The 13,674-nt window shown below is 43.9% G+C and overlaps 1 protein-coding gene across 3 annotated transcripts; it reads right to left on the bottom strand.

Moving 5' to 3' along the window:
• LOC131699020 (F-box/WD repeat-containing protein 8-like) lies at window positions 1–12,123 on the bottom strand. 3 transcript variants are annotated; one of them, XM_058994331.1, is made up of 11 exons: window positions 11,170–12,123; window positions 10,935–11,039; window positions 9,978–10,142; window positions 9,777–9,865; window positions 7,926–8,083; window positions 6,271–6,467; window positions 5,915–6,124; window positions 3,716–3,843; window positions 1,954–2,127; window positions 1,333–1,449; window positions 1–1,038 (listed from the first exon to the last, which is right to left on the bottom strand). In XM_058994331.1, the coding sequence occupies exons 1-11, from the start codon at window positions 11,980–11,982 to the stop codon at window positions 870–872; spliced, it is 2,325 nt and encodes a 774-aa protein (XP_058850314.1). In that variant the 5' UTR covers window positions 11,983–12,123; the 3' UTR covers window positions 1–869. The 3 variants fall into 3 exon arrangements, with proteins under 3 accessions (XP_058850314.1, XP_058850312.1, XP_058850315.1); XM_058994329.1 differs by having other exon boundaries at window positions 11,146–12,122; XM_058994332.1 differs by having other exon boundaries at window positions 11,377–12,122.
• Between the last annotated feature and the right edge of the window lie 1,551 nt (window positions 12,124–13,674).

Genomic DNA, 13,674 nt, shown 5'->3' with positions numbered 1-13,674 from the left:
TAAACCATAAAACATCTGGAGGCTTCCTTTAATCCCAAAAGGGCTGCTGCAGTGAAAATACACAAACAAATAGGAAAGGCACTGCTCTGTATAAAAAGTAGTCTGTGCAAGTATACCTGTTCAGAATGCATGATGAACGTACAGTAATATACTGAAATAGAACACAGCTGAACACTTTAGCAGTGTATCAAATGACTTGGGGCTATATTTTCAAAGCGTTTACATCAGTCTTTCATTAAGTAGAACCAGATAACTCAAGTACCACGATGCATGGCTGTTGATAGGAATAAACATTAAAGCCGCTTGCTTCTCAGTTTTATATCATTTACATGGAATTTTCTCCTTTCAAAACCGCTTTGAAAATACTGCCCATAGTGTTTAATCATTATTTAAACAGGTTGTGTACTGTCAATATTATAAAAAGAGAAAGAAAATACAGGTATTAGCTACATCCAAACTATAACACAACCTGTATCTATAGTGACCCTTCTTCCTGCACGTCACAGATTTCTCTTTTTAAATGCATACCTGCAATTTGAATCGAGCGCACGCACTCGCTGGCTTTTCAACCGTGCAGGTATCTGTCCAATAGCACATATAAAAATACAGTAATGATGTGTTTTTTTTTTGTTTTTTTTAGGTGTTACAAGAACAGTAGCTAGTTGGGAATGCAGAACAAAGTCTTAAAATTAAATATTTTTAAAACAATTAGATCAATTTAAAATAAAATGCTCCTTCTGAAGGAAAATCGTTCACACTCTGTTTCGGTGGTCTTTGCAGGGTGCCAGGCTCGTCTCACACAGGCTGAGTGAGCTATCTAGAGCCTCACTGCCCCGGCAGGTTTGGTTTCTGTACACACTCTGGGGATGTTACAGTGCTGAGCCAGGCTCTGCCAGGAGCTTGTCATATGGCACTGCTAGCCCGATGTTGTAGTTGTAGCCAGTGGACTCTGCGTAGCTCGACTTGCAGATGGGAAGGACGTGATCGGAGGCTGACGTGTCCACCGAGAAGTCATACATGAAGATCACGCCTCTGTGCCTGCAAGCACACAATACATGGAAGTGTCAGTTACAAAGAATCAACTCCCAACCTCCACTGAACAGCATGCTTCTTTAATACGTGCAATAGACTGAGTGATTATGAACATTTTTACCTGACTTCGTCACTCTTAGTATTGAGGTCTGCTGGACCCAGTGCTTATTCATTTTTAATCCGAGATACACAACGAGATTATTCCATGCGGGCAACCCCATAGGAAGGTTAATAGCGATGCACTGGACGTGGGCAGCGAACGTGATAAACAGGCAATGGAAGCGAAGCAGCAGGCCTCACCTGCGGTGCGCAGTCAGGTCATCGTCGGTGATGCACGCTCCTCTGGGAGTTTTCTCGTCTGGGATGTTGGCCGTCACCAGAGTGTGTGTGTTGAAGCGGGCGTGACGGACAGGGTGCCTTTTAAAGGTAAAACAAGAACACTCTGAGCTGGTGGTATCCAGGCAGTCTCATATTACATCAGCTTTCTCCTGGTCCACTTGAGTGCCACTTATTCAATACTCAGTGAACAATGCTGACCTTGCTTTATAAAAAGGCCATTATCAAAGAGGGTTATAGTTATAAACTGTTTGGGATTTGAATTGCCTTCAAACACAAAGCAGAACTAATTATTTTACACAGATGATCCATAAGACAAAACTGGCATCGTGTCATTAAACTGATGGAATGAGGTTCTTATACAGGCCAGACTCCAGCCACTGATCCACACAGGTAAATAAAAGATCAAAGACCAATACAATGACTTGTTAACTCAACTGTACAACGTTTACACTCGGAACATTCCAAAACAATTTATTTCACCACTACTGTCTTCTGAGAACGAACCTGGTCTGGTTACTGGGGAGTGCATTCCAGAAGGGAAGCAATACAAGCACCTGGCAATGCATTGAAAAGCAAGCTCACCTGTTATGCATCTCCCAAAGCTTAGCTCCCATTCTCATCTCCCAGAGGCAGAGCAGCCCCTCCTCCCCCCCGCTCACTATCTTCCAGTCGTCGGTCTGCACGGCAGACACACCCAGGTGATGGGCGTACAAAGACACCACGGACTTCCCTGTCCTCAGGTCGAACACTCGCACCCTAGAGGGAAAGCAAAATCACCAGCCTTAACTAAACATACTGCATGTTAAAAACATTGTGTACATCACAGTCATCTGAATCCAGCGGAATATTGCTATTATTTACTCCATGCTCTTTCCAATGTCCAATAATAATGCTGAGATATACATTGAGAAGTCTATGTATCACAATGTAGCTGGAAACCTAGGCTATTGCACTTAATTGGCTAAACATTGGAAAAGAAATTACATTGTGGTAATACTGTTCACATCTTATATAATTAGTACCTATAATAATATAGCAAAAATGTTTCTAACACATAAATATAACGACCCGAGCATAAAGGCACACTAGAAATCACACATACAAAGGATGCGTCTTTATAGAGAAACACATGACTACTTCAGATTTCAATTACTGTTGAACCAGCATCCTTCAGTGCACAGCATGTAAAAAAAAACAATTTAAAAAGCAGTTCGGAGAATAAATGGAGTCTCGCCAAACTAGCCACAAACGCTCACTATATTTCATCCATCTGTGCTCATTAATTTTATTCGGGAATCAACAATGTGCAGCTCCCACTCCGCACGGCCGCTATCCAGTTTCTCAAATCTAATTCTCAGGCGTGTTGGGAGCACAAGAGGAGACAGACAATAGCCCTGAAGTGGCTCTGAAAGAGGAGGGCTGCATCTGTTAGCAGGACAATATTAATCCTTACCAGCCCGGTGCTCTTCACAGGAATCAAGGAGGCTGCATGGCATGGCCATCCAGTCTGCAAGCTAAGCTTAACTAACTCTTCCAGCACTTCTAACAGGATTCAGGGTTAAATATGCAGGCAAACAACAAAATAAATATCACTGATAGTTTGGACATGGTATGCTGGGTTAGCAATCATTCATTGCACACAGTTATCATAGTTAACCATTTGGTACTTTTTAAAAGTGGTGCCATAATTGACATTTTTCATCCAATGATAAGCAACTTTAGAGAAAATAACTCTTTTAAGAAGCTCTGTAAAATTGGGACAAGGGAAAGAAAGGCATTAGGCTCTGGCCTTTGTCCACGCTAATGCAACACCAAATGATTCCTTCCATTTCCTTTCTCTTTTTTGGCTAGAAAACCTTGTGCACTGGCCAGGTCTGCCTCCAGAACACTGCACACACACAATCCCATCAGCATAATGGTTAAGCAAATCTCATTTTTTGGCCGTGGTCGTGAGGTGGAGGGGGGGGGGGGGGGCGGGGGGGGCGTCCATTAGATTTGGACCACCGCTGTGCGAGGGACACATGGCTTCAGGCACTGGCCATCTAACTTGAGAAGTGAAAAATGCAGATAAAATCACGACAGGAGTTTCATTTCAAGGGCAAGCCAAGACTTTTTTTTCTGTTGTTGTTCAGCCAGCCACACATCGTGCTGATGAGCTTTCCTTTGTTTAGAATCCATCCCACGCTGCAGATGTTGGCTGAGTAAGTGACTTAGTTGTTGGGCCACAGAGCACGGGTTCCAGAGCACTTTGTCCCAGAACAGATGTCCATGCGAGATAATCAACTACCCACAAATTTAAATTTTTGGGTGGGGCAGGTGGGTTTCCTTACTAATCGGGACTTACCGCCTGTCCTTGTTACCAGACACCAGGAGGTTGGGGGGGCTGTCCTTCAGGTTCACGCAGGTAAAATCTCCAGCCGAATTCCCCAGATCCACCACTGCCTGGCCAGTCTGTAAGCAGTACACCTGGATCTGCAGGACCAAATACATTCTCAGGGCTTATCATATAAGACACATCTTGTGCATGTACAACGCTATGCATTATCCCTCTCCAAAGACCAACGGGTGAGATTTTGAGATGTGTTACTAAAAAGGAACAGGTTCTAGAACTCAGGATCCTGAGAAATATTGTTAAACGCTCTTCATTTTCCCAGAGATCCAGGCAACCACTAAGGGAACTCATCTAGAACTTGAAACACCAAACTTAGCTGATGAAACGCTTATCTAAATGTACTACGGATTTCTTTAGTACTAGTAACTATGGAGGGAAGTTATTATTGTTCACATAAAGACACGCAAATGTGATTTTATTCTGTTCTTCAGCGGTGATTCTGTATTCCTGGGAATTACAGAAATGACGCAACATTGAAAAAAAAAGTCTTTCATCCATGTAGAAGACATACCAGCTGATTCTAAAATATACATTGCAATATATTTGAAAATCTGTTCTATTAAGATACCCTTATAGTACTTAAGCATATTTGGTGCATCATTTGTGGACCACACTGTGTATGATTTTATATATATATATATATATAAGCGCAGGTTAATGTTCTGCTCTCATAGGTGTGAACACTGGGAGACAGGAAAGCAAACACAGATGAATAATTCATATCCCAGTAAAAGACAAAAAAAAAGAACCAGTTTAATTTTGCATGATGCAAGCTTTGAAAATCTGCCAGGTGTTTCATCTCCTGCGTTGCCGCCAGACATGCTTAATTGTGTGAGGCTTCACAGGAGCCAAATTTCTAACAGGAGTTCCAGCCTGATTCACTGAACACACAAACCTTCCTCTCTGTCTGAGCAGCATCACAGGCAGCAGCAGACAGCTGAAAACACAGGCTATGTGGCTTTTCATTTATTTCATGATTTCTACACACAGTGTGTTCCAGAAGCCAGGAATCTTAAGTCATAAAGGTTCATTTTTGTCGCCTCTGTTTCTTTCAGGTGTGCAGTGTCTTTAAGCAAAGAGGAAGGCGTTCAGGTGCTTTTCATGTGTTGTGCAGACAGTCAGTGCAGTGTGGCCATCCAAGTTAACAGCGAACAACCTAAATCAGTTTGCAATTTCTGAAATCCCAGTAAATAAAGTTAATCAAGTCATACTTTCGTGGAGCCTCACTGTGAGCAGATATTTCACTGAACTTTTACCTGACGAGTGTATCAATCTTTATACCCGTAATGCTCCTCCCTGCAGACAATGTGTCAGTGTGCATGCCATAGACAAGGCTATCCCCACACAGGGATGTAGAAAAGGTGACAGTGGTGGTCACCTTGCACCATATCAACAAATTAGCAGACAGCAACACTCCCATTGCATAGCAGTTTCAGCTAGTCCAGGCTTTACATGGAGCTTAGACACCTCACTGTTAGGCTGAACAAGATCAGGTGTAGCTAAACTCACAGCTGGAGTGCCATGCAGTGAGAGAGAGATAGAGAGAGAGATTTCCATCCCTGCTGCAGTGGTGGGCAGGTCCTTATAAGCTGGACTTGACCATGAAGCACTAGGCTCTTGGTCTTTTTAAATCACCAGGCTTGAGTGCATCTCAGCATGCCCTCATTCCCTCCATCCTTTACCAAACTTACTTTGTGAAAGCCCCTTCTCATTTGCATGCAAAAGTGTAAGTATACTGCGGCAGTGATGTCACTTGCTGAGCCCCTGCCAAAGCATTGTCTAATGCCATCTGGATCTCTTCAGTCCTATCGATGTGATTAGAAGCCATGCGCGTGTCCTGCTTAGAGATGACTCTCGAGCGGCACACGCAGACCATAGTAAGCTCTCCTTTTATTACTGCTGATTGAAAGGTAACATCACAGCCAGTTTCACTGAGCAGCTATCGTTGCAACAGGGTTGCATCCAAGTACAGCATTAATCCAATGAGCGTTAGGCCCTAATGCATATGAAATTCAGCAAATGGATGCTCCTTACTCATTTCTTCATTCGTCTTAATTTTGCCGAGTTACAGCAATTGTGATTAGAAGTCGTTTTATTTTTTTTGGGGGGGAGGGTGTTTTTCTTTAAGTTTCAGAGATGGCCCGTACTCACCTTATTGCCAGCGTTCATGGTCCACCCATGGCTCTTGACCCCCACAGCTGCCAGCGAGGACGAGGTGTCCAGACAGGTGACAGGATGTCCATAGACACAGTGGAGGACGCCGTGTTCCTGCCCGGGCCGCAGGAGGTAGACAGTGTCGGCAGCAGCAGCCACAGCCAAGAGACCCCCGTCTGTCTGGGGGAGCAGCTGTACAAACTCAACCTGCCAGGGCACACAGCTCTATTAGCAAGTTATCAAACATGAAGAGGGGTTCTCCTAACTATAAAACAGTTTGAGCAGGGAATGTCATTGATTTCCCTAGAAAATTCTGACTTTAAAATAAGACAGCAAATCTAAAGCACACTTACTGGCTTCTGAAGTTCGCACTGGGATGCTGTCTCCCAGTAGCCCTTGTCAGTCGAGCGCTCCACGCGCACTTGGGTGCCGGAGGCTGTTGCCACAATGGCTCCCTCTGCCCCCAGGGCAAGGCCCTGCACCCTCTGCAGGTGCTGGTAATGATGGACAGGCTCTCGACCAGCCTCGGTGCTCCACACATCCACGATGCCTGAGAAAACAGCACAGGGAATCAAAAATACATGCATGCACTGTAACACGTCTGTCTCAAAAATACACACACACTTTGAGACGCAAACGGATCGATTAATCCAAAGTAATTCTGATGGGTTACCAGTAATTTGTTTAGGTTAAAAAAAGTTTAAAAATAAATAAATAAAAGCGCCCATTTGGGGGATCGAGGTCAGCATAATAAAGAACCCATAATGATTCTAAACATCACTAAACAGCACAGAAATTATTAAAATGCCACGTTAGTCCTACTTACTCCGTTATACTAACCTGTGTCTTCAAGTAAACAAACAGATAAACAAAAAGGCTGAGCTATGCGACTAATTTACAAGAACGAAAAAAAAAGTGTGACTGAGGACAAAGCTGCTTCTGGGACCATTTAGAGGGAAGAGAAAGTCGTTACACACTAGCAGCTGAGCTTACAGCTTTGCCATCAATATTTAATGTGCTTTCCCACTGCGGTGGAACTGTTGACATAAAGCACCTCTCTTTGTTTTGCGTCCCCATGGGGAGAAAATAAAACGCCTTTGCCCTGGCGATCAATAAGCAGTGCATTACAGCAGCACTTCACCATAACTCACAGGAGAAGAATCATAAAGATGCTGCTTCTTACTTAATCCCTGCAAGACAGGGTCTCTCTGTTTCAGTACGGACAGTCAACACTGTTGAAGAATGCCACTTTTCACAAGAATGCTGATGTACTGGAATGCTTGTCACTTTCATTTCACTCTGATGTCAGCTAAGCCATCTTCCTCCACAGCCTAAAAGCATTCTGTCTGCCTCCCCATAGGGGTGCCTCGTTTCACTCGCCAGCGCACTTCTCTGAGAATCAGAGCTCAGTGGTTACGCAGATGTCTGTAAGTGCAGTTGAATTTCCATCACAATGAACTCTGCAGTACAAAATGGCCCAGTTGGGAAACTGACAACTGGAAAGAATAAGTGGCCAAACGCAGTTAATGGCAATTACACTAATTACTCAAAAGATAAATTATTATCTGGATTAGTTAAGTCTACCGTGGTTAGGGATGGATGACATAATCGGCACACGACACTAAAGTGATTTGCTGGTTAAGTGGCAAGAAACGGCTCCTGTAATTATACACAATATGTAACACCCATTTTTTTTTTTTAAAGCAACACTGAATTCCCACTACATCAGTGGAGCACTTTCGGTAGCTGTTTTCAGTAGAATGTTTTCTATATGCTGCGGGCAGATTCAAACCTCAGTGCACATTAAGCTACTTTCAGAGGGCTAAAACAACAAGGCTACATCTGTTTTATTTGTAGAAATATGCACTCAAGGGGCCCCATCTGTCCCACAACATTGTATCATTCAATTTTCCATAACAATGCACAAAAGCACACAAGTATAACCGCCTGTAGTTTTTATAGGCTGGCCTGGCCATTATTTGGATATGTGTCCCTGTGCAAAGCTTACCATCCTCATAGGCTGCGACGGCCACAGCTCCATTCACCCCGACGTGGGTGACATGTGGCCGCAGCACAGTCTCAACAGCAATGTGGCTCGGCTGCAGATAGGAGGCGCTAGAATCCCAGTTCAGAGTGTCCCACAGGCGGACATCGCCGGATGTGTACCTAAAGAAAGTTAATTAATATTAGTGACACGTGTGTAATACTTATATTACATACACACACACTCAGCAGCTTGTGCACCCAGGTATATGGAGGGAAGGAAAGACAGCAACACTGTTTAAATGACTGAAACAATCAACAGCTCCCTTGGAGAGCCGGGCTGACACAGAGTTTCTGTCAAACGGCTTGTTTCACAGATCTGATCAGCAGGTAGCCTTAGGTCGTCCAAGATTAGTGCTGTGCGTGTGTAATAAGCAGGGAAAGGGCTGCCAGCTGATCCCTCTACATTACCATAGAGTAAAGACACAAGACCCAAGATGTTGACGCCCCTCCTGGAGTCTGCTTGCAAGCTCTATTGAAGGCGCTTGCCTCTACCCGAGACGCAGGTGTTGGGCACAATAGGACTCGGAATACTGTTTTGTTTTGTTTTTTATAAGCGAGCCACCCCTGCTGTGAACACCAACAGCAGCTTAGTCACGAGCAACAGGAGACTTATACAAAATAATTTAAAAAAAAATAATAAAATAAAGAAATACAAACAATACTGGAAGAGAGCAGTGAGGTAATCCAGCGCCTGTGTACTGTGTGTGTGCGTCTGTATGTGTGTGTGTCTGTCTCTATGTGTGTGTGTGTGTGTATGTTTTCAAAAGGGCTGTGTGTAAAAGCTTTCACTAGGCCTACATAGCAGCTGAGGCCCTCACAGTGGGCCTGTAACCGCCCCTGTGCCAGATACATACGGCTCACAAGGACGTCTACTGGAGGCAGTTCAGGGTAAATGGGGAGGGTAGGGGGCAGGGCTGCCAGCCGATCCCAGCGGTGTACCACAAAGAACCCCCGACGTGGAAGAAAAGTAAGAAGCAAAAGTGACTGGCACAGTTATTCAAGGCAGCTATCTGTTGGTCGAACAGTAAAACTAGAACGTCACACGCTGCTGCACTGTGTATTCGGGAATCTCTCTTGTACACTCAGGCCGGAGCGTAGATTTCACTTATTGATCTGCTTTTTTTTTTTTTTTTTTTTAACACCTTCCTTTTCAAAGTGAACTTTTTGTGCATCTCAGTATAAGGCTGGGCAGCGCGCACACACACACACACCCCTCGCTAATAAGCCTCCTGTTTGCAGTCTGACATAGGAGAAGTGCGTGTCATTAAAGTTTGATAGTGGTTACGACGCTCGTTCACGAGGTCAGGGCTTGAAGCTCCCAGCAATTTGGGGAGAGGGTTGTTACAGTTACCTCACTGCCGATCAATGTTTGGTATAACAACATGCTGAAGGTTTTTTTCCCAGGGGTATGTATCACTTTTAACAGCCACAGGGCCAGCGCGCTCATTAGGAGAATTGTCAGGGCTCCTGTTACTCTCATGACTTATTGCATTTTCAGACAGTAGCAGGCGTTTAGTTCTGTGTTCATTAGGATATCAGATACACAAACTGGCAATTGATTTTAATAAGCTAAACTAAATACAATGGCTGACACATTTACAGTATTCCCCATTGACGTTGTTTTTTAAAATCAACATTCGCTTGTAGATATCTGAACAGCATGCGCTATCTGGTGGCCAAAAATATTAAGCATGGTTCTGTTCATGGGGAATGAAAATGTTTTCAATAAAAAAAAATACCAATACAGAATGTGTATGTCAATTATAATACATGCAAAACTGTTCCAAAGAGCTTCTGCAAGTGGTCTCCTTACCCAGCTATGACAAGTCCGTTGCTAGAGCTGGCATCGCACAGCACCTTGCCCAGTTCATACTGCAGCTGCCTCACCTCCCCAACTCGGTTCTGCAAGACACACAGACAAGACTTTTAATACAAGAATACCAACAGCTGCACTTATCTATTGAAACACATGAGCTTGGCGTGCACTGTAATTTAAAATAAGTGAATCCTGTACCTTCCAGTTGGATCGAAGCGTGTCCTGCATCTGCCTGCAGTCTCGCAGTGTGCCTTTCCAGCAGGGGGAGTCAGAGACACTTGCCCCAGCCAGGTGCCCCTCCTTCAGGCACAGCCTGTACCACAGCACCTCATCTTCAGCAAGGACCTTCCACACCTTACTCACCTGCAACAGACAAAGCAAACAAACAGCAGGACATACATCAGGCCTCATAGCACTTCTTTGGTACCATCATTCCAGAAGAGATTCCCAAAGTAGCAGAGTCTTGACAACCATGCAAGATGCAACAACGAATCGATTACTGATCATCATGCCTTTTACTGATTTATTAGTTGCCGTTTTTGGAGCCTTACATATATAATACATTGCTAGCACATGCATGTTTTCAATTGTACAAGGAGGCTATTAGGGCTATTGTGAAGAGTCGACACATTTTCTTGGTTTTGAATAAAAGTGTTCTCAATGCACGGATTACTGTCTGTCATTACCTGATATCTGAGATTCGATTTGCAAATTGGTTGCTGACTGCACCGACTGTATAAGATCATGCCACCTGCCCCATGCTTGACTGCATGAAATAATCAGCAAACCACAGTTTTACAGGAACATGCCTTGCAAGCTGGATCAAAATGCATTACAGTCTGTGCGTTAGAGCCGAAATAACTTCCATACTATGAATGTGGAAAGGAAAGAACGGAAACGCTTCTTTAGGTCTTTCAAACTCCCTTCAAGAAACACTGAAATCCTAAATAAAAATCCCACTTTAATCTCTGAATAGAAAGAGTAGTGACTTAATCCACAATATAACATGTTCATAATATCCTTACCCAGGTCTGTGTTTTCCAGTAACATTACATACAGAACGTGATTAAACGCAAATGCACACATCCATGTTTATAAGCAGCTCTCAGGCTGATGCAGCCCTTGAATTGTAAAGCCTGTTAAAACGCTGCTTACCTGGGCACACCTTCCCAGCTCTCTCCTGTCCAGGTACTGGAATATCTTCAGTGCCAGCTCATAGGGCAACTCCACATCAAAGAAGGGAATGTCATTGATTTCATTCTGAGGGGGGAACAAACAACGCCATTCAATCCCAGGGGGTCAGGGATTATACATGCCGTGGCATTAAATACAGAAAAAACAACGACAACATGTAAACGATCATTACCAAGTCCTGTATTAACTGATCTACCAAGGTTTCTGTTTTGTGAACTTTGCACAGGGGTTGTTGCTGAAGTGGGTGGACAGGACGAGGAGTTGACAGCCCTGCCACATTTTCAGCGTGTCTTTTCTTCCTCGCTGACCTCTCCACCTCGATCCTGTCCCGCAAAGGACTAGTTCTGCCTTCGAGCAATCTCTCTGCTATTGAAATATATTCGGGCTGATCCTTAGAACCGACCTGCTGGTTACGACAAGTCCTTAAACTGGTCCCACTCTGTGACTCCTCGCTTAACCGGGGCGTTTCGCTTGCTGCTTTTAGATTAGAGGAGCCGCGCTGCACATCGGATTCAGAACCAGAACCCGAAAACGAGCTCCCACCGCGGTTTAATCTGAGCCGACAACTGCATACTGAACCAGCGTCCTCGCTCAGATGCGCTGGTCCGCTTGCAATGCTGTTGCCCGGGGCACCGCATTTACAAACCAAACTCTGTTTACTGTTATCACTGAATCCCGATCCAACCATCCTGTTCGTGTGTTCAGCGTTGATGGTAAGTGACCCCGTTTCCTGGAACCGCTTTTCAGCAGTTTCGTTGTCGCTGACTGAGCTCTGATGAGACGTCCCCTGTAATGCGCTAGAATGTGCGTTTGCACCGCTGCTTTTCTGATGTCCCTCTCTGTTTGGAAACGTGTCTGTGTTTCTTGAGTCCCCAGTTGCTTTATCTAGCGTCCCTTCTGAAGTTTTAGGGTTCCTGTTGTGATGCTCTGCATCTCCCCCTGCCTGCGAATTCCTCTCTCTCTCTCGGACCTCTTTCTTCCAGCGCTCCCTGAACTCCTGCAGATCCATTGATTTCCACTCCCAGCAAAACGACTTTATAAAACACGAATCAGAAGATTATTATCGTGTGTCATCCGTGCAACACTAACACTGTCTGCGCTGTGCAGCTTATTGTTGACAGTCCTTGCAATACAAACATTCCGACAGGAAAAGGACGTTTCGCAGCTAAGGTTCCGCTTTCAAGAGGGCCTGGTAGACAATATTAAAAACTAAAACGCGTGGAAACCCTTATAAGCCAAAATGTTACATATATATATATATATATATATAGAGAGAGAGAGAGAGAGAGAGAGAGAGAGAGAGAGAGAGAGAGAGAGAGAGAGAGAGAGAGATAGATAGTATGAATAAGAAAAGTAATTGATATACTGAAAACTCACTATTTTAATAATCAGTGGCTAAATATAAAAATAGTGAGTTTTCAGTAAGTATTTCTAGTGATTGATGAGTATAGAGCTGTTTGCTGTTTTTTAATCATATATATATATATATATATATATATATATATATATATATATATATAGCGACCTACAGAATAAGGGGTGAACTATGCATCAACAACTGATGCTGCAGAGTCACTTACAACAGGACTTCGGTTTTACGTCTCATCTGAAAGACGAGATATATATGCGTGTGATGTGTGTGTGTGTGTTTGTGTGTTATAATGGTTATAATTATCAAAAACCTAATCAATAAAAACAGATAAATGTATACATTTTGTAGAGGTATAGTCAGTGCTCTCATACTAATTTAAATTACTGTATAATCAACAAGGCAATGTATTTACCATAGCAAATAGAACAATATGGAGATAGGAATCATGTGAACTTATTCTCTATAAGCCTTTATTCTGCAATGTGTGGCTTATTACTATTATGTATATGTATTCTCTTCTTACAAATACAATATTTGTGTTTATACAAATATACATTAAGAGACCCAGTGATACACCGCATTCACGTTGTGTATGCTGGTTCAGTGCGTTGCATAACTTCTTGGAGCTTTAGTAGTGACGGGTCGCAATTCAACTGTAATTCGCACCTGTTTCACAGTGACAGCGATTCTTAAAGGAGCGACGAGCACTCGAGGAGTTAATGATTACCTTTCTCTTTTGGGAAAAGATGATGTAAACCTCCTCATCATGTGACACTTTAATAAATAACAGAGCCGCGAGAAACAAAACACACTAAAGATTTGATCTCTGAGGCTAAAGGGACTGCTTTTCAACGAGGGAAGACGAGATAATAAAAAAACACACATGTGCCATCCGATGAACGTGACCCAGCCAGCTGTGTGCGAGTGCAGCAGCGCCCCGGGAACAGAGCCCTGCTCTGGGACTCAGCTCCTCGGCACCCGCCTGAGACGGATCGGGGACCAGCTGGAGAAAAGCAGAGAAAACAGAGACAGTGCATCGTATAAAAGCGCTTTGAAGAACAGCGAAAGCTTAATCCGAGGTTTTTACGCGGTGTGCACGGTCATCCAGATCACCGCTATGGTGATGCTGATCAGAAAGCGCTATCTGTAGGTGGTCATCCATGGAGCGCGCGTCTCTGCAACACCCGGGAAACCAGCAACAGGTGAGCAGCAGCAGCAGGTGAGGTAATCTGGTATCACGCACGCCATCCGAGAGCCGCCGTCAAGGGAACTAACGGGATTCGTCATCGAAGGGGAAAACAAACACTTTCTAGAATTTTAAAGGTTGCG

The sequence above is a fragment of the Acipenser ruthenus genome, chromosome 21, assembly GCF_902713425.1.
Source record: "Acipenser ruthenus chromosome 21, fAciRut3.2 maternal haplotype, whole genome shotgun sequence".
NCBI classification, from domain to species: domain Eukaryota; kingdom Metazoa; phylum Chordata; class Actinopteri; order Acipenseriformes; family Acipenseridae; genus Acipenser; species Acipenser ruthenus.
The sequence above is the reverse complement of the archived record's forward strand: the minus strand, read 5'-3'. Positions and strand labels throughout refer to the sequence as shown.

What these genes read in the sequence shown, in the direction of transcription:
- LOC131699020 (XM_058994329.1), bottom strand. Translation starts at nt 11,982, where the DNA reads ATGGATCTGCAGGAGTTCAGGGAGCGCTGGAAGAAAGAGGTCCGAGAG. An exon ending in AACGGACTTGTCATAGCTGG is followed by an intron (nt 8,084 to 9,776) that starts GTAAGGAGACCA and finishes AACTTTCTTTAG; the next exon opens with GTACACATCCGGCGATGTCC. An exon ending in TCTGGTAACAAGGACAGGCG is followed by an intron (nt 2,128 to 3,715) that starts GTAAGTCCCGAT and finishes CTTTCCCTCTAG; the next exon opens with GGTGCGAGTGTTCGACCTGA.